Raw genomic sequence first — 20,095 nt, 5'->3', positions numbered from 1 at the left:
AGGCCAAAATATTTCAACTTTGCCTCCAATATCCTTCCCTCCAGTGAGCAGCCGGGCATTATTTCCTGGAGGATGGACTGGTTGGATCTTCTTGCGGTCCAAGGCACTCTCAGGATTTTCCTCCAGCACCAAAGTTCAAAAGCATCTATCTTCCTTATGGTCCAGCTCTCACATCCATAGGTTACTATGGGGAATACCATTGCTTTCACTATGGGGACCTTAGTGGCCACTGTGATGTCTCTGCTCTTCACTATTTTGTCAAGGTTGGCCATTGCTCTCCTCCTAAGAAGTAAACGTCTTCTGACTTCCTGGCTGCAGTCTGCATCCGCAGTTATCGTGGGCGCCTAGAAATAAAGTCTGTCATGTTGAACGTTCAATAGGTACCGCTCCGGCGGGAAGGTAACCGTGCTCCATGCTCCTCCACATGACCTTGGAGGTGTCTACGGACAACGCCGGCTCTTCGGCTTAGAAATGGAGATGAGCACCAACCCCCAGAGTCAGACATGACTGGACTTAACGTCAGGGGAAACCTTTACCTATGTTGAACCTACTTGGGCCTTAACTAGACAGAGGGAAACCACGCCACTCTCATAGTTCCTTCCCAGCTTTAGCACAGCAGAAATGTCAACTGCGGCCCTCCAGCTGTTTGAGCCTCCAACTCCCAGAATTCCTGACCATTGTATAGCTGGCAAGGGCTTCTAGGAGTTGGAGGCCCAAACACCAGGCAAGAAGCTGCTTGAGGATGCCAATACGAAAATGACGTCATCTGGCCCTTCTTAGGACCTTTTGAGTTTTTGGACTTCGGCTCCCAGAATTCCTAATGATTGGCCAAGGCAGCTAAGGATTCTGGGAGTTGAAGTCCAAGAATTGGGCGTTCAGAGCAACCGGAAGTTCATTCTGTTTTCTGACGTATCCATAACTGGTATAAAGAGTGGCGGAGCGCAGTGACATCACATGTGTGCGCCGGAAAGAGCCTCGCTTGGTGAGCGGTACCGTTCTGAGGGGATCTGAGCGGCGTCGGAGGCCTAGCCATGGCGGCCCCGGGGATTCCTACTCCCGGGCCCATGGCGGCAGGAGGCGGCGGCGGGAAGAGCGGGGAAGAACGGCTGAAGGAGATGGAGGCCGAGATGGCGCTGTGAGTGCGGCGGAGAGGGGTGGAGGGGGCCTCGGGAAAGCCAGGCCGGCGCCTCAGGGCCTTTGCGCCTGTCGCCCTGCTCGTCTTCAGCCAGCAAAATGAGAGGCCGTTTGCAGCCTTGTGTTTTTTGATTTCGTGTATTGCAAGCACGGGCAAACTTCTGCCCTCCGGGTGTTTTGGACTTCAACTCCCACAATTTCTGGCCTCAGGAACTGCTTTGGCATGCCGTGTATTTCATTCATATGTGATTTCTAATTATACTTTAGTTTCAAATAAAGGGATGACATTTTTCAGTGAATAGTTAATGATCAGTGAGGGTCATATAGAAGGTCCTGTCTTGTTGAAATGGCATTTCAGTTTTTACATCTGTTTTATTAAATCAATAATGAAATGTAAACTGTGAGTTGTCAAAACCATGGTTATTTTTGAATGGTGGTCTAGGAAATCCACACAAGTGGTTTTATTGGATTTATATCCTTTAATATGGAGTTCAAAATGGTAAATACATTGACTTCTTTCCACTTTATGAACACAACAACCAATGAGATGGGCTATGTTGTGATTATAGTAGTTGACTTCTATGTACTTCTTAGTTTGTTTGGGAAATTGAGCTTGCCTCTCAGACTATCAATGAAGCATTTTTTTAAAAAGTCAAGATATCGCAAGCAGCTCCCGGTGGCGCAGCGGGTTAAACAGCTGAGCTGCAGAACTTGCTGACCAAAAGATCGGTGGTTCAAATCCGGGGAGTGGGGTGAGCTCCCACTGTTAGCCTCAGCTGCTGCCTACCTAGCAGTTTAAAAACATGCAAATGTGAGTAGATCAATAGGTACCGCTCCGGTGGGAAGGTAACAGCGCTCCATGCAGTCCTGTTGGCCACATGACTTTGGAGGTGTCTACAGACAATGCTGGCTCTTCAGCTTAGAAATGGAGATGAGCACCAACTCCCAGAATCAGACACGGCTAGACTTAATGTCAGGGGAAAACTTTTACCTTTACCTAGCCAGTAATTAACGTTGACTTGAATGTTTAAAAGAATAGTATAAATGCTAAGTATTACTATGTACAGGTTCGAGCAGGAAGTGCTGGGAGCACCAGTCTCTTTGCCTCCAGTTGCTCCAGTGGTAGAAGCTGTCCCAGTTGCTCTGGCGGTTCCAGCGGTGTCTGCAGTGCCCCCAGTTCCTGTCATTCGCCCCATCATTGCCACCAACACCTACCAACAGGTGAGCATGCATGAAATATGTGTTCAGATGCATATGTTTTCATTTGGATAATGTTCAATATTGTAATTTTTCTTGTCTTCCAGGTCCAGCAAAGTCTGGAAGCTCGAGCAGCAGCTGCAGCCACAGTAGTAACACCAATTGTGGCTCCTCCAGTGCCATTTGTGGGCCCAGGTATGACCAATGCTTCTCTGAACCCATGCTTTCATAGCCAAAGTCTTGCCAAGCAATATCCTTGTTTTTTCATGCCTCCATTTGCTAACTTCACAACTGTGTTTGGGAGTGGAAAAGTGGTTTTGAATTCAGTCTTGTTCCTTTTCAGCTGTTCCTCCACAACGGCCTCCTATCCTCCGCCCAACCTTTGTGCCTCATGTTCTACAGAGATCTGGTGAGCAATCTAATTATTTATATGTTGATGTATTTCAAGAGCTTGAAATAAAATCCATCTTGTCCATATTTATGTCTTATTCACCAGCATTATGGTTATTAGGTAATGTCTTATTTCTTCCAGGTGGTCCTCGGCCCATGTCAATGCGTCCTCCTCCTCATCACCAGTCCATGGTAGGCCCTCCCATGCCAGGTCCCCAAGGCCCACCAATGTTAATGGGGCCACCAATGCAGAGAGCACCTGGCCCACCCTTAGGGGGCATAGGACCTATGAGACCTGGTCCTCCTGTGAGTACTTTTGGGGGATAAGGATGATAAAGTAAAATGATAGGGATATGTTTGTTGGACTGAGCTTTTCTGGCATGTTTAGCCTGCTTATGAATAAGGCTTAGCATTATGTTGAATCAGACTAGGTTTTAATCTTCCACTGTATACTAGGCCAGTAAATAATGCAGTGCAAGAAATAAACATGGAATATGTGTAATTGACAATTGGAATGGCCCTGGTGTATGAATCTGGATCATGTGATTTTAATGTTTATATTAGGTGTTTTTAATTCTGTTTTCATATCTAAATATTGTTTATATTATATGTTTAATGGTCATATTGACCTTACTTCTCTCATAATGCTCTTTTCTTTACCCATGTAACCTGTTAGTTTGGATTTAAGGATTAAGCTGTGAGAAGGATTTATGAGAGACAAGTTTTATGGATTGTCTGTTTTCAGTGGGGCGGGGGTGCAATATTAATTGCTATCTCCATCTGGATTAGGTTGGGCCAGGGATTCCTGTTGGCCCTTTGGCTCCATTGGTGCCTGTTCCTCGACCTGTGGTGGCCCCTCCAAAAGTGAACCCCACTGTCATACAAGCTGCTCCTACTGTTTATTCTGCCCCACCAGTGAAGAAGCAAGAGGTTAGTGAGTGTCCCTGTAATTCTGCAGTAGTATTTATTAGGTGGATGTGGGATGGATCTGGGTGGATCTGGGATGTGGGATGATGTATAACCACTTTCTTGAAATCCTCGTACCAAGTGGTTCCTTGTGGGAATATCTGGAAAAAAAAACATTCCCAGTGACCAAGTTGTCATGTTCTCTTCCTCCCCTATCTTCAGGAAGAGCACCGAGAGCCCCCACCACCTGTGGTGGAGGAGAAGGAACCCATTGGGCCAGAGGAACCAGTGATTGGTCCAAGCATGCCAGAAGTGGAGCCCGTCCCGGTGGTAGATGTGCGGAGCCTTCCCCCTCTTCGTGGGCATGACTTGGTGCCTGCACGAGGGAAGCGGCCCAGAGGAACTGACACAGGATTTGTACCTGTTGAGGTAATTAGTGGTGGCTCCTTCTTTTGTGTGTAAATTATTTTATTTCAACATATAAAGAAACACATACTTATAAAATACAACAGTACAAAATGAAATTAAAACTACCATAAAAACATTTTTTTCATTATACAGAGAAGTAACTAACACACCTTTAACACACTATACAATCTATACAAATTCTTAACAAACACCTACTAACTAATTTATAAGCCTCCTGCTTGTTGCCGGTTGAGTTTAGCTTCTTATTTTGTTACTCTTTTAAGTATCACTTTATTTCTACTTTAATAACATTCTTCAGTATCAGAAAACCAATACCTGAAGATTGTCCCCATCTCAGGTTTCATTGTGATTTTAACCTTTACAATATATTAGTATCATGGTAACTACTTTTGAGTAGATGGAGAAAATATTATTGATGTAATGAACCTTATGATCTTCCAATAGCCTGGGCCCTTGGTGCCTGCTGGTCTTTAGTTCCAGTACCCCTGTGGCTACCAGAATCCATGGTTTCTTGTTCCAACTGAAGCTTATTTGAGGGATAGAACCTCTTTTAAAGTCACTGGGTTTGGACTGTAGACCTCTTATGTATTAAAAATGCATTCGCTAAATATATTAGAGGGCATATGAGAGAGCATACTATCAATCTTTCTGAGTCAGACTCGTTGCCTCAAGATCCAGTTTCTTCTTTCTCTGTGCAAGAATGTAAAGGCAACAGTCTTTTGTCATTGTTTTCTCAGCAACATCTACTTAGAGTCATGTTACCATGAGGTTTATGTAGCAAGCATGACTAGTGGATACTGATAAATTTAGGGGTCAGATGCAAAAAAAGACAGAGCTTTAGCACTTTTTCCATCATAGAAGGAATTTCAGCAAGTATAAGCTGAAATTTGTAAGCTATCACCTTATATGCCCTGCCTTTTTCTACTCCAGCCATCTCTAACTTAGGATTGTCCTGCTGATATACTTGACTGTGATTCCCATGCTGCCTGAGAATGATGGTCCCATCCTCAACATATAGGATAGCACATTTGGGAGGGGGGGCAACTTGAGAAAAGCTGGTCTAGCCCTTCTGCTAGTGGTCATAATCACAATTGTGACATTCAATTTCATAAATTAATACATAAAAGAGCAAAAAGACTGTGTGTGTGTGTGTGTGTGTGTGTATATATATGTATAGATTTTGTGTTGCATTGTACATGATTATTTATTGTATTGTTTAATTGTATTATGATATGTTGTTTTATATTTTGCTATATTGTACTGTTCTGGGCATGGCCCCATGTAAGCCGTCCCGAGTCCCCGTTGGGGAGATGGTGGCGGTGTTATGATTGAGCCTCATGGCTCTGTTACTGACAGACGTGGGCGTAAGACTCCTCGAGAGTCAGATACTCTCGAGGAGCGAGAGAGAAAAAGACTGCGAGACATATTTGCAGCACCATCTGACGAGGAGTCTTTCGAAGGGTTTACGGAGAGAATGGAGGAGGGGCTGGTTAGCTCAGAGGAGGATGAGATGGATTGGACTCGGGTAAGGGAGGAAGTGGGTGCCACTGGCCATGATGGGACAGAAGATGAATGGGGACCTTCAGGATTAGACCCATGGTTTAGCTGGAGGGATGGGACGGGATCCACAGCTGGAGATGCTGTTGGGCGTAGTCAGAGGTGTTCCAGCTCTGACGAGGAAAGTGATGAGGAAACGCCCGGGTTAAGGAGGACAGCTGACAGTGATGAAGATTTGTAACTGGCATAAAATGGGGCTTGAGAGCAATTGCAAATTGCGTTGGGCAAGGTAATCTGGGCAAACGCTTGGGATCCGTGTGTGTGTGGGACGCTTCCCTGAAGACTTGTGTGCTTTCCTGTGCTGTGACGTAAGTTGATTGGAATCCAGGGTCAGACGGCGGGAGGGATTGTGTGGGCATTTGTTTGTGCAAACCTGTGCTTACTCTTATTAGCTTGACCTTCCGTCGTCTTCTTGACGGACGCCATCTCCTGCTTTGAGAACTCGGACTGAACTGACCACGGCTTGTCTTCCCCCCTTCTTGGACTTGGAAAAACTACAAACGTCTGCTTCTGGCTTTGATCTACGGAACGGAACTGGTCTACTCAACTGCTACAATCCTTGGCTGATTTACTCGTGTTGGAGATCCTGTCTGCTGTGTGTGTGGGGGAGCGACGCAAGTTACTCTAAGCACAGTGTTGGCAGCAGAGAGGAATCTGCTGCCAATTAGTTGCATTCTTTGTATCTTTTGTTCCTTGGCTTTCGTTTCGTTTATACCCAGGCTGAAGCAAGCAGTTTGTTTTTACCCGGATTAAACTCCGGTTTAATCCGGTTTATCTTTTGAACATTTACTTTTGCCCCTTTTTGCTCCTAAAGGCAAAAACTGCCTGGCCCTTGTGTTTTACGGGCATTTTTGAGTTCTGTAATCTAATAAACTCTGTTACTTTGAATCTTGTGGCGTTCTGTCCTTGACAGATTGCCCAACGCCCATAAAAAGTTTATTGCAGCAATAAACCCGTCAGGAAGACGATGGATGAGTTAAGGGCCAAAGTAGACCAATTGCAAACGGCTTTTACCGTTATCCAAACAGCTCAGGCTGTGAAAGGACATGTTTTGACTCCTGAACGCTTTGACGGAACCAGGTGCAAGTTGCCAACCTTTTTGGCACAAGTGGAGCTTTATTTTTCTCAGCTCAGTGCTCATGCTTTTCCTACAGACACTAGCAAGGTGGCCTTTATTTTGAGTTTGTTGACCGGTCCCGCAGGACAATGGGCCACTAATTTAATTTTGGGAAATGACCCAGTCAAGGACAATTTGAATAATTTCAAAAAGTTGTTAACTGATACTTTTGGGGATCCTCTCCGCACGGAGAACGCTGGGTGGGCTCTGTATCGGTTGAAACAGGGAAAGGGGACTGTTTTGGATTACTTAAATAAGTTTAACCTGTATCGCCACCAGCTGGATTGGGGGGAAAATGCATTCATGCTTTTATTTACTGCCGGGTTAAGTGATATGCTCCAGGATGAATTAGCACGCTTGGAGCCGGCTGAAAGCTGGGACGCCTTAGTAGCTAAGGTGCTGCGTTTAGACGCAAGGTTCGAGGCTCGTAAACACTCAAAAGCAATGTGTGCGCCACCCATGCATGTAACCAGGGCACCTGTGGTGATGGGGGAAGAGCCCATGGAGCTTGGGGTCTTTAAAAAGCTGTCTACAGAGGAAAAGAGCCGTAGGAGGCAGCTGGGCTTGTGTTTGTACTGTGGGAATGCTGGGCATTTTGCCAAAAATTGTAATGTGAAACCTTCCCAGCTTTCGGGAAAAGGCCAGCCCTAGTGCGACGTGAGTCCAACGCACTAGGGCTCCTCAAGCAGTCAACTGAGGGGAGGAAGCATGTTTTCGTACCCATTACATTATCTGTTGGGGGAAGGGAACTTGTTTCTACTTTGGCACTGCTGGACTCAGGGGCTACGGTCTCCTATGTAGATATTGAGTTTGCTAAGAAGCATGGCATTCCTAGAGTGCGCAAGGCATGCGACGTGTGGGTGGAAGGAGCAGATGGGAGACTGCTGGAGACTGGGGTGGTTAACCATGAAACCTCAGCAGTAACGTGGGAGGTGCAGGGAGTAACGGGAACGTTTGTGTGGGATATTACGAGCTTGCCTAGATATGATGTGATCCTGGGGATGGATTGGCTAGCTGTAGTAAACCCACAAGTAGATTGGGCAACACGTAAAGTGATCTTAAAGAGGCAGGATTGTTGCACTCTAAATGTTACTCATTCTGATATGGAGGGAGTGCCTGCTGAGTATGGGGAGTTCTCTGATGTATTTTGTAAAAGAGAAGCGGACAAATTACCACCGCACAGGCCATATGATTGCGCCATCAAGTTGGCAGAAGGTGCGAAACTGCCAGCAGGGAGGCTGTATGCCTTGACTGTACCGGAAAGGCAAGCTTTGCGGGAGTTTCTAGATGAAAATTTAGCCAAGGGGTTTATTCGCCCATCTAGTTCTCCAACTGCGGCACCGGTATTCTTTGTAGCCAAAAAGACTGGGGAACTTAGGTTGGTCTGCGATTATCGGATCCTAAACAAATACACCATTCGGGATAGGTACCCGCTGCCTTTAATCTCGGAACTGTTATCAAGGGTGCAAGGGGCTAAGGTCTTTACCAAGCTTGACCTGCGGGGGGCCTATAACTTAATCCGTATACGGGAAGGGGATGAATGGAAGACGGCATTTAACACGTGTTTCGGATGCCACGAGTTCCGAGTCATGCCTTTTGGGCTTTGTAATGCTCCTGCGGTATTCCAGAGGTTCATGAACGATGTGTTCAGGGACCTAATTGACCAATTTTTAGTGATTTATTTGGATGATATCTTGATTTTTTCTAAGGACGAGAAAGAACATCGTCAACATGTCAAGCAGGTTCTGCACCGACTGCGGGCTAATGGGCTTTTCGCCAAGGCTTCCAAGTGCGTCTTTCATGTGCCTGAAGTGGAGTTCCTAGGTCATGTAGTGTCAGGTAGGGAACTTAAAATGGACCCACATAAGGTTGACGCCGTCAACTCATGGCAGGAGCTGAAGACTAAGAAGGATGTACAAAGGTTCTTGGGTTTCGCTAATTACTACCGGGAGTTTATTCCGAATTTTGCAAAGCTCACGGTACCTTTGACGCAGCTTCTGCGCAAGAAACAGCCATTTGTGTGGGGGCGGGAAGCTCACGAGGCGTTTCTACAACTAAAGTCTAGTTTTCAATCGGACAACATACTAACCCATCCTGATGTTGACAGACCGTTCGTGGTAGAAGCGGACGCTTCTAGCTACGCGTTGGGGGCTGTATTGTCTCAGAAGGATTCCTCAGGGACCTTGCGTCCCTGTGGATTTTACTCGCGGCAACTAACACCCTTCGAGCAGAACTATACCATATGGGAGAAGGAGTTGTTGGCGATTAAGGTGGCGTTTGAGGTGTGGCGGCACTGGCTTGAAGGGGCACGGCACCAGATCGTGGTCAGATCTGATCACAAGAACTTAGAGCACTTGCAAACAGCAAAGAAGTTAAACCAGCGTCAAATCCGCTGGGCTTTGTTTTTCTCCAGGTTTAACTTCAAGGTGCAGTTCGTGGAGGGGAAGGCAAACTTGCGGGCCGATGCTTTATCCCGCAAGCCGGAATTTAAGACCAATGAGCAGGTAGTATGTCAGACCATCTTGCCTACTGCCTCTCTGTGTGTTGTAGATAATGAGCTTGGGTTACATGACCAGATCCTTGAGGCTCAGAAGGATGATGTGTGGACTCAGGAGCAACTGATGCTGCTCTCTGCAGGTAACCGTACCATACTGCCGCATCTCCAGGATCAAGACGGGGTATTGGTGCGTAGGGGGCAGGTTTACGTACCAGTAGGGACCCTCAGGTTGGAGGTGATTAGAGCCCACCATGACGAACCCATGGCTGGGCACTTTGGCAGGTTCAAGACCGTACAGCTTATCACCAGGAGCTACTGGTGGCCAAAGATGCGGCAAGACATTCTGCGCTTTTGTGACAGCTGCGCCGTTTGTCAGCAGAGTAAGACGCCTGTTGGGCGCCCTAGAGGGTTGTTATCGTCTTTACCTGTTCCGGAGAGGCCATGGCAAATCATTTCCATGGATTTTATTTCAGATTTGCCTAAGTCTGGGGGTTATACTTGTATTTGGGTGGTGGTGGATTTATTTAGTAAACTGGCTCATTTTATTCCTTGTTCAACCATTCCGGCGGCCCCTACGTTGGCCTTACTATTTACAAAGCACATCTATCGTTTGCACGGAGCACCCGAGGTGATTATTTCAGATAGGGCTCCGCAATTTGTGTCACGCTTTTGGAAACACTTCCATGAGTGTTTGGGGACTAAGTTAAACGTGTCTTCAGCTTTCCATCCGCAAACGGATGGACAGTCGGAACGGGTTAATGGGCTCTTAGAGCAGTATCTGCGTTGTTTTTGTTTAGATCAACCCACGGCTTGGGTAAAGTGGTTACCGGTGGCGGAATTTGCTTACAACAATGCGGTGCACACGTCTAGTCAGCATACGCCATTTGAGCTAACTTATGGTTTTCACCCACGGGGAGGTGTGGCGCCGTCGACCAATGTGGTCTCTTCGGACCCTGTGTACCGCTCTTCGGAAATGGCTGCATTGCATGATGTTGCCCGTCGCTTACTGTTGGAAGCTAAGGCAACGCAGAAGACTCAGGCTGACCGCCACAGGCAGGCAGGGGAGGAGTTGGAAGAAGGGGATTTGGTGTGGTTATCTTCCAAACATATTAAACAGGCTGGGGGAAAGTTTGCGCCTCGGTATTTGGGTCCCTTTCCTATCGTTAAAAAGATTTCTTCTGTTGCGTTTCGTTTGCGTTTACCGTCTAGTTTAAAGGTCCATCCAGTCTTTCATCGTTCGCTGTTGAAACTTGATACCTCTAGTCGTCGTGGTGCTATAGCGGAGGGTATCACTGCCACTTCTCCGCCATCGGGGGAGGAGGCCTTTGTGAGAGGGGATAGTGTTATGATTGAGCCTCATGGCTCTGTTACTGACAGACGTGGGCGTAAGACTCCTCGAGAGTCAGATACTCTCGAGGAGCGAGAGAGAAAAAGACTGCGAGACATATTTGCAGCACCATCTGACGAGGAGTCTTTCGAAGGGTTTACGGAGAGAATGGAGGAGGGGCTGGTTAGCTCAGAGGAGGATGAGATGGATTGGACTCGGGTAAGGGAGGAAGTGGGTGCCACTGGCCATGATGGGACAGAAGATGAATGGGGACCTTCAGGATTAGACCCATGGTTTAGCTGGAGGGATGGGACGGGATCCACAGCTGGAGATGCTGTTGGGCGTAGTCAGAGGTGTTCCAGCTCTGACGAGGAAAGTGATGAGGAAACGCCCGGGTTAAGGAGGACAGCTGACAGTGATGAAGATTTGTAACTGGCATAAAATGGGGCTTGAGAGCAATTGCAAATTGCGTTGGGCAAGGTAATCTGGGCAAACGCTTGGGATCCGTGTGTGTGTGGGACGCTTCCCTGAAGACTTGTGTGCTTTCCTGTGCTGTGACGTAAGTTGATTGGAATCCAGGGTCAGACGGCGGGAGGGATTGTGTGGGCATTTGTTTGTGCAAACCTGTGCTTACTCTTATTAGCTTGACCTTCCGTCGTCTTCTTGACGGACGCCATCTCCTGCTTTGAGAACTCGGACTGAACTGACCACGGCTTGTCTTCCCCCCTTCTTGGACTTGGAAAAACTACAAACGTCTGCTTCTGGCTTTGATCTACGGAACGGAACTGGTCTACTCAACTGCTACAATCCTTGGCTGATTTACTCGTGTTGGAGATCCTGTCTGCTGTGTGTGTGGGGGAGCGACGCAAGTTACTCTAAGCACAGTGTTGGCAGCAGAGAGGAATCTGCTGCCAATTAGTTGCATTCTTTGTATCTTTTGTTCCTTGGCTTTCGTTTCGTTTATACCCAGGCTGAAGCAAGCAGTTTGTTTTTACCCGGATTAAACTCCGGTTTAATCCGGTTTATCTTTTGAACATTTACTTTTGCCCCTTTTTGCTCCTAAAGGCAAAAACTGCCTGGCCCTTGTGTTTTACGGGCATTTTTGAGTTCTGTAATCTAATAAACTCTGTTACTTTGAATCTTGTGGCGTTCTGTCCTTGACAGGCGGGGTATAAATAAATTATTATTATTATTATTATTATTATTATTATTATTATTATTATTATTATGGTTGAGGAGGGAGGAGAAACCCCACTATGAAGGAAAATATTGCCTTTTAATAATTGTTTAAGTACTCATTGACCTAATCGCAGGTCTTCATTGTGAAAAGAGATCTTGATAGTGTTGTATGAATTAATCGGCTTTTCTTTCTGTCCTGTAGCCTGTAGTAGAGAGTACACCAGAAGACAAGAAGAAAACAAAACAGGAAAAGCTGAAGCGCTGTATTCGCACTGCTGCTGGGACATGCTGGGAAGATCCCAGCCTACTTGAATGGGATCCTGGTATGTATCCAGCTCGTACAAGTCAGATAGTAATCAAATAGTGGAATGTACTATTGGGAAAATCCTATTTTGGGTACAAGAGCCCATTTACTCAAGCTTGGTGTTGAGTCAATGGTCTTTTGTAGAAGTAAAAAGTATTGATATTTACTTCTACAAGAGGCCATTTACTTTTGTAGAAGTAATTTACTCTTGTAGAAGTACATGTTGAGTGATAGTTCCTCTAAATTTGCTTCTGACCCTGATTTTTATTTTCTAAGTATGGTTAAAAGCCAGATATTTTTTCAAATAATTTTGCTTTGCTATTCTGTTGTGAATGAAACAAATAGCCAATCTAATACTTTTTAAACATTAATGATAGGGAAGCATACTCATGTCTTTTGTATAACATACCCAAAAAATGGGACTAGGTATACCATGCTCAGTTTGCTTTTAATCTGTTTTGACGGCTGCTTGTAATCTCGGGGGTTAGAAACTTGTAGAAAGTACAAGCTGAAAGAAGCCCAGGTTCTTTGTCTTCAGGAGTTCTATTCTTCTTTACCGTCAGATGATTTTCGAATCTTTTGTGGGGACCTGGGCAACGAAGTGAATGACGACATCCTTGCACGCGCCTTCAGCCGCTACCCATCCTTTCTGAAGGCCAAGGTCATTCGGGACAAACGCACTGGCAAGACAAAAGGATATGGTTTTGTCAGCTTCAAAGATCCAAATGACTATGTCCGGGCCATGCGTGAGATGAATGGTGAGATGAGCTTCAGATCTATTATATCTCCAAGGGAGGTATTGATAGGCAGAGATAAACAAGGCTCAAAATTGCCCAAATCATTCCCAGTGCAGGGAATACCCACAATTTGCTAGGAATGAGAAAACACCAAAACTTAATAGTAGAAGATGTGCTTTGCATGCAGTTGTCGTCATAGCTACTGGTAAAATAATGAAAACAGCTGATGACAAGATAGACTTAAATTTGAAAATGCTATAAAGCTGCTGTCAATCAGAGTTGCAATTACTGGGCTAAATGTACTACTAGATTTATTCATCATATTTTAGGACACTATGGTGCAGAAGGGGGACTTTTTGTTAGCCCCTTTTTTTAGTACCACTGAGAAACACCCAGCTTCAAATTCACCAGCTTGAAGCAAAATAATAGGCTTCATGTTCCAATTGCCTGGGCCATACTGGCATCATGGAACAACAGTATGATATCACATGCAGAACCTTCTCTGTAAGAGCTGTTCAACAGTGAAACTCAATTAATAATAATAATAATAATAATAATAATAATAATAATAATAATAATAATAATAATAACAACTTTATTTTTATATCCCGCCCCATCTCCCCGAAGGGACTCGGAGCGGCTTACATGGGGCCATGCCCGACAACAATACAATAACAGCAATAAAACAATAAAACAAGGTCAGCAATAAATTCCTCCGAGTGTGGTGGAAGCTCCTTCTTTCGAGGATTATAAACAGAGACTGGATGGCCATCTTTCAGGGGGTCTTTGTGCTTTTCCTGCGTGGCAGAATGGGGTTGGCCCATGTGATCTCCTGATTCTCTGATTCTTCTCACTTGAGAGGCAGGGTTGGTTACAGACTCAAACTGCCTAGATATGAAAGCTGGGGAAGGTGGCATAAAGACCATATCCAAAATATTTTGAGCTCACTTGCAGCTAATCCACCTCTGGGAACCATGAGCACACAGTTGTCCCATTGATGCTGCAAACATCTGATGTTTACAAACATAGTATGTGATCTAGTACTGAGAGGTTAATCAGTGATTTAATCAAATTCCTTGCGGGGCTAGAGAGTGTATTGTGAGGAGGTTTGGGAAATAGTTTGAAATGGTTGCTACCTATGAGTAGGCTTCAAAAGGACTTTTTTACATACTGAACCTACTTTCCTTTTCTTTTGTCCCTTTACTATGGTAGGAAAGTATGTTGGAAGTCGACCTATCAAATTACGTAAAAGCATGTGGAAGGATCGTAACATTGATATCGTGCGCAAAAAACAGAAGGAGAAGAAAAAACTGGGACTGAGGTAACCAAGTGGAGATGGTGGCATCTATTTTTCTTCCGCTTCCCAATATTGCCAATATCTGGCATCTCTGAAGACGTTTAGCCTCGCCCTCTGCTGGGAAGGATGAACATCATGGGGAAACTGCCAACTGAAGATTGGAGGCCTCTTGTTGCCTTCCAGTCTGAGGCCTTCCGTGTACTGGAAAACCTGTGTGGTCACATGTGTCTCCCAAGATCTCTATAGACTTAATAGTGGCTTTCAAGGCTCACTGTGAAAGAGCTGCACAACCAGTAGTCACTTCTGAGAATATTTTTCAGTGATCAACAATTTCTGCAGACAACAATGTTGTAAACAAATAAATATGTGTGTAGCTTTTTACTTATTTTATTAGCTCAGATTGTGTTTTGTTTGATTCATTGCATTATTTTCTTTCTGCCCAAAGCCTCCTGTTCGTTTTGTTGTGGGTTGTTTTTTAAAACTTAAAAAAAAATCTGTGTGTGTACAGATAGATTTTTTTATGCTAATGGACTAAATCCAATTACTTCCAATTACAGTAGATCCATTGAATCAATGGATTTACATCTCTAAGATGTTTACTTACCATTCAGTAATTGATTCAATGAGTGTGATCTGATGGGGAGCTGGAGCCAGACCATTGTTGGCTTACGCAGCTTGTAAATTCAGATGTGATAATCATACTTACGGCAGCTCAAAGCTGATGGCTTCTTGTCCTGTTGTTATGCTTCTTGGAGATATTGCATTGGCTAGTGTAGGAAACAGGATGTTGATGTAGTCTTACCGAACTGGACTTTTTAGAACATAGTAATCCATGATGTAAACCTTTTGAAATTGTGTTTAACATTGTCAAAATTCAGTTGGACTAACCTCCATAATAGATTAATGATATATGTCTTCTTATTTTCTACCCAAGGGTGGGCCTTCTAGATGCTGCTGGTTTTCCTCCTATCAGGCAGCATAGATTCTATTTATAGTTGCTTTTCTGACAATGTGCGGAACTGCTTTTTAATGAGAACTGGACATCATCATTATCGGTCATTTAAGATATTTGACTTTGGGCTGAGAGGAGGGATCACCATCAAGAGTTGAGTCTGCATAAAATGCCCCAGTTATCCTTCAGTTATTTCAACACCCTTCCTTTGGCTCCCTAAGTGAAATAGGACTCCTATCAGACTACACGCTTTTGTCATTTTGTGAGGGCAAAGGGGGGCTTCTTCCAGAAGGGAGGATAACAGCACTGAGTCAGGGAAGGAAAGTCACTTCCTCCCAGGCTTTTACTGTCTGACCTATTTGTTCTGCAACCCTCATGGTTTTGCTTTTCTGCTTTGCCTGCTGTAGACAAAGTGTATTGTCTTGGCTGGACAAACAGGAAACACAGCCACAGCTTAGGACACAAGAGCAGGAAGCAGATGGAAGAAAGCAGGGGAAGGTGGGAGCTTTGACCCCAGCAGGGGAGATGGTTATAGGGGGCAAGGCTCAGCTGCTACGGGGATTAAGAAACAGCACTGCATTCTTGGCTAAACAAATAAGAGAGCTGGAGCCATAGAAGGCAGTGTTGGTAGAGATTTTGAAAGAGACCAACAGGTTATGGGGCATGACACATCTTTTGGGAAATGACTGCAGTTCTCTTCTAAGGAATCCTAGTAATTGTGTAGAAGAAGCTATAATGGAGTTGGCTGAATTGCATTTCAACATAAGTGCCCTTATGGACATTTCGTCTGGGGATGACAGGATCATTGTGAAGGCTCTTTAAGTAGTACTGGACAAGAAGGGGCAGGTCTCTGGCTTCAGGGCTACACTTCAAAATTTATCACTGGGAAGGCCTCAGCTTTAGCCTCCCATGTCAAATAGGGCCCTGGGATAGATTGCCCTAAGCAAACTTGAACAGCTGTTGTTCAGAGATTGGGCCAGCCAGATGTTTTTGACCTACAATTCTCATTTGCTAGTGAGAGACTGTGGCGATGTAGTCCAAAAGCAATCTTGCTGTAGACAAAATTGAGCAAAGGTGACCAATGATGTGACTCACTGCTCTCAATCCTACATCCCATCAGTAGCAGTAAGTATAAAGTTCAGGGCGGGGACTAGGAAAACGATTTGGCTTGCTGGCATTAGTTTGAGGACCCCTGATATAGCCGGACACACAATGATGACAGAAGCACTGAGCCCTCTGGAGCACCTCCATAAAGCTCACTGCTGATTTTGTCATTGTGCTTCTCGCTATGGGGATGTAGCCAGATGTGCTTCTGATCATAAATAAGCACAGAATTGGCTATGTGGGGCGGCTTCAAGGATTTCGTCGTCGGGTATAGGGGCTGCCAATCCCTACAGCATTAAAAAAAAAAGGCTGCACACATATCAGGTTATGTTGCTAAGAGAATTCTGATAATTGTAAAGCAATTTCTTACGGTGTAGCTAAGTGGTAAGAGTACACACTTTGCTAGTGTATACAACAGGTAATATCTCTGGATGGGTCTAGGAAAGCTTTGGGGAGCTGTTGCTGGTCAGTCTAAAGTAGGGATTGAATCATATTGTCCTCAGCCATCATATAGGTTATATTGAACTTGATAAGACCAATTCTATTACCTGGTACCAGGCCACATCCTGTGTTCCTTAATGGTTCTTAGAAGCTTATCGGAAGCTCCCCAGTGAGAAAATCAGAAGCATCAGATAAGCTTCCTTGAAACAGCTTGTTCATTGCTGTTGGAATCCTATTCTGTATAGATGCAAGCCAATTTCTGATAAGGTATGCCAGGTCTATCCAGAAGTTTGCATGAACGGTGTGTTCTCTCCTCACAGTCTTGCCATCCAATTGTTATTTTGTTTATACTCTACTTCTCCACACCTCCTCAGTATGTATCTTGTGCTGTTGGTCATGCAGAGAATGGTGGGAATTGTTGCTCAAAGCACATCAAGGGTGCTACGCAAGGGAAAGCTCCTGTAAAGGTCCTAAGGAAATGTTGCTTGACAAATGTTTGGAAAGCTGGGGAAAAGATGGCATTTCTTTATGCCTATCCTGTGACAGCACAGTCTCTTCTGTAGCCACCTAAACGACAGATTTGAAGATGAGTGTGACAATGGAGGCAAAGTACTTGGCATGCATAAACAACATAATATTAAACACTAACATTCTTTTGATTCTTTCACCAATGAAAACAAGTGCCCTTGAGTCTCTCCATCTAATTCAGAAAGCTTCCATTATACCACAACAATGTTTAATGCAAAGAGGACTAGTACAAAACAAGTGAATTTTTAAAAAAAACAAAACAAGAATTTAGGGTTTGACAGAAGGTTTACTCACAAGCATACATTTGTTAACATATTCAGGCACTTTTAATGAGAGCACCAGTTCCCTTCTCTAAGACACCATTATTTGACAATTTCCTAATGTTTTTTTGTTTCTCCCATTCTAAGGCACATTTATTTATTTATTTATTTATTTACTACATTTATACCCCGCCTCTTATCCTGAAGGTAACTCAGAGTGGCTTACAAGTTATTATTAACAATTATTAACAACTTTTATCAAAAATATGCTGGTATTTTTGTTCCCCACCTTCTAAGAATTCCCTTGCGCTGAATTATTGCCAGTAAGTCCCATTTTGCCCATCTCCCTAAAGTCTTAAAGGAGGTGTGGACAACATGCGGTCCTTCAGATACTTGTCTTTTATGGATCACTATGAATAACAAGCCAGTTCTTCACATGGTGCAGTCTGGCCTGTTGCCTCATTTTGCTGCAGATTGGTGTCACATGCTTCTTACCTCGTGAATATCTAAATTGCAGACTAAAGCAGTTTTATATAATTCCCCCTTTATGAAATGAATCCAGTCATATTTCATTGAAGGGGGGGGGGGGGAATGGTAAAACAGGAGAAGAAACCTTGGACTTCAGATGTTCCGAACTTCCAACTCCCACACTCCATTCCCTTAGTTATGCTGACTGGGTCTTCTGGGAATTTAATTCCCAAACATCTAGAAAATCAAAAGTTTTTAACCTCGATATAAACGAAGCCTAGGAAACTGTCCTCCCAGATATTTTTGGACTAAAAATCCCACCAGTCAGTAGCAAGGGATTATGAAAGTTGTCCCAAACATCTGAAGTTTTCTATATTCTGAGCTGAATTCTTAATTTCCTAATGCTTAAAGTAGACCAAATCTTAATATTTATTACTGAATTTCACATATGAATTGATAAGCATCTATTGTCATACTTGATCTTTCTTCAAAGAACAAGAATCACGAAACTAAAATAAAACAAAACTGGTTTTAAGGGGGAAGAAGCAATACTAGTGACACGCCACAGTTGCTGCTCTTTCCCCAGATCGATGGCAGATGTTCCCTACAGGACAAAGCAACATAGTAAAATCATTTCCATCATGTTTATATCTCACCCCACCAAATGTTTTTAACACTAGTGGGATTTGATGTTACAAGAGAGATCAGAGCACCTCTTTTGTGCATTTCTCTCTCTGGTCTGGTCGGCTGGGGGATTGGTCAAGTCCATTACAATTGATTGAAGATAGGCTACTCCACACATATGCGGGAAAATTGATGTGGGCCCACAAAAGTACAATTGAGCCCAACATGGCCCTAATGCTGAAAAAGTTGAAGCTTACTAAAAATGTAATACTTAAAGTAATGGCATTGGCTGTGTTCTCTACTTCAGCTTTGAACCTCTGACATCAGTACAGAAGTAGACTGCTCAGTTTTATGACTATGAATGCATTACAGTTTATTAAATTTAAAGGGAAATTTTAGGGCCAACTCTACCATAAGGCAGGTTGTAGTATTTGCCACAGATGGTGGTGAGGACGTGATATTTGGACCAAGGTGTGAGATTGTTTGTACTCTGTCCCCTATGCTTTCCTGCTGCCCTCTGATACTGAGGCAAAACATTGGGGGGTACTGCTGCTTCACTAGTTTTGCCATAGAAATGAAAACAGTCTAGTTGGCTTTTGGGCATGGAACTGGGAGAACTTGGGAGTTGCCCAAGGCAACTTGCAATAAACATTAATAAACAAGCAATCCCTCAAACTAAGGGATACAGATTTTGTAGATACAATGCCGCTCCTTGTCTCTTCTAACACTTAGTTCCTTCCATACTAAATGTGCAAATTTAAGTGATGATAATAGAAGATCCAGCCATTTAGTGGTTCCAGTCATGTCCCGTGATAAGTAAGAAAAACAATGGCTTTGCAGAAAGAGTAAAGGGAGAGGACAATCCCATTGCTTGCTGGCCAGGTACTCACCACCCCTCTTTACTTATGATGATTCTTGGAATTGACTGGTGTTTGAGTGGTGAGTTTTGACAGAAAAAGTTCAAGTATATCTGGAACCCTTGTTGGCTAGTAGTAGGGACTCTGCCGTGGCATGGTGGGACTTTGGTAGATGTTTCCACTGCTGGAATTCCAGTAAGGGGAAGGTGCCCCAAAGAAGCCAGTGGACGAGGTGGGCATTTGATTGGTGTGGCTCAAGCTGAAGCCTACTTTCTGCTGGTGGTAAGAGGGAAGATAGGGTAGGTCCGTGTGGTGGTACTTGTACAGGGCAGGCTCTCCGGGCTGCCCCTGCTGGGCCTGGTTGATGCCCTGGAAGTCGAACTTGTAGGCATAGCGCTTGCCATGAACTTTGGTCATGATGCTCTTGTCGTAGTAATAGCGTAGTGCCCGGCTCAGCTTGTCATAGTTCATGTTGGGCTTGCTCTTGCGCTCACCCCATCGCCTCGCCACCTCATCGGGATCTGTCATTTTGAACTCGCCATTGGTTCCTTCCCAAGTGATGCAGTTGGCATTGTTGCTGTCGGACAGCAGCTCCAGGAGAAACTGCCACAGCTGGATCTGCCCGCTGCCTGTCAGGGAAACAAGAGCGGAGTTAATTTCAGTTTGTAGCAGGGCAGGTTGAGTGAATTATTTGCTCAACCTTTCTATACCCAATGGACAGAGAGTGGACATGGATCAGTAACCAGACTGGCCATGGAAGAACACTGATCCTCAATCTTGAATTCTTCAG

The 20,095-nt window shown here is 44.5% G+C and overlaps 2 protein-coding genes across 4 annotated transcripts in view; one reads left to right on the top strand and one right to left on the bottom strand.

The window, feature by feature from the left end:
• Positions 1 to 939: 939 nt before the first annotated feature.
• rbm42 (RNA binding motif protein 42) lies at positions 940 to 14,456 on the top strand. The gene is made up of 10 exons (XM_008120936.3): positions 940 to 1,135; positions 2,202 to 2,355; positions 2,439 to 2,526; positions 2,675 to 2,740; positions 2,864 to 3,027; positions 3,511 to 3,651; positions 3,850 to 4,056; positions 11,936 to 12,056; positions 12,601 to 12,795; positions 13,987 to 14,456. Exons 1-10 carry the CDS (start codon positions 1,032 to 1,034, stop codon positions 14,097 to 14,099), a joined length of 1,353 nt encoding a protein of 450 aa, XP_008119143.2. The 5' UTR covers positions 940 to 1,031; the 3' UTR covers positions 14,100 to 14,456.
• Positions 14,457 to 17,287: 2,831 nt separating this feature from the next.
• LOC100555230 (retroviral integration site protein Fli-1 homolog) overlaps positions 17,288 to 20,095 on the bottom strand; it is a 39,045-nt gene continuing 36,237 nt past the window's right edge. For all 3 annotated transcript variants that reach the window (XM_008120940.3, XM_008120941.3, XM_062962610.1), the window contains one exon: positions 17,288 to 19,934. In XM_008120940.3, coding sequence (XP_008119147.1) covers positions 19,435 to 19,934 — 500 coding nt within the window. In that variant the 3' untranslated portion in view covers positions 17,288 to 19,434. The remainder of the gene's footprint in view (positions 19,935 to 20,095) is intronic.

Source organism: Anolis carolinensis, unplaced genomic scaffold (assembly GCF_035594765.1).
Source record: "Anolis carolinensis isolate JA03-04 unplaced genomic scaffold, rAnoCar3.1.pri scaffold_10, whole genome shotgun sequence".
Lineage (NCBI taxonomy): Eukaryota > Metazoa > Chordata > Lepidosauria > Squamata > Dactyloidae > Anolis > Anolis carolinensis.
The sequence above is the reverse complement of the archived record's forward strand: the minus strand, read 5'-3'. Positions and strand labels throughout refer to the sequence as shown.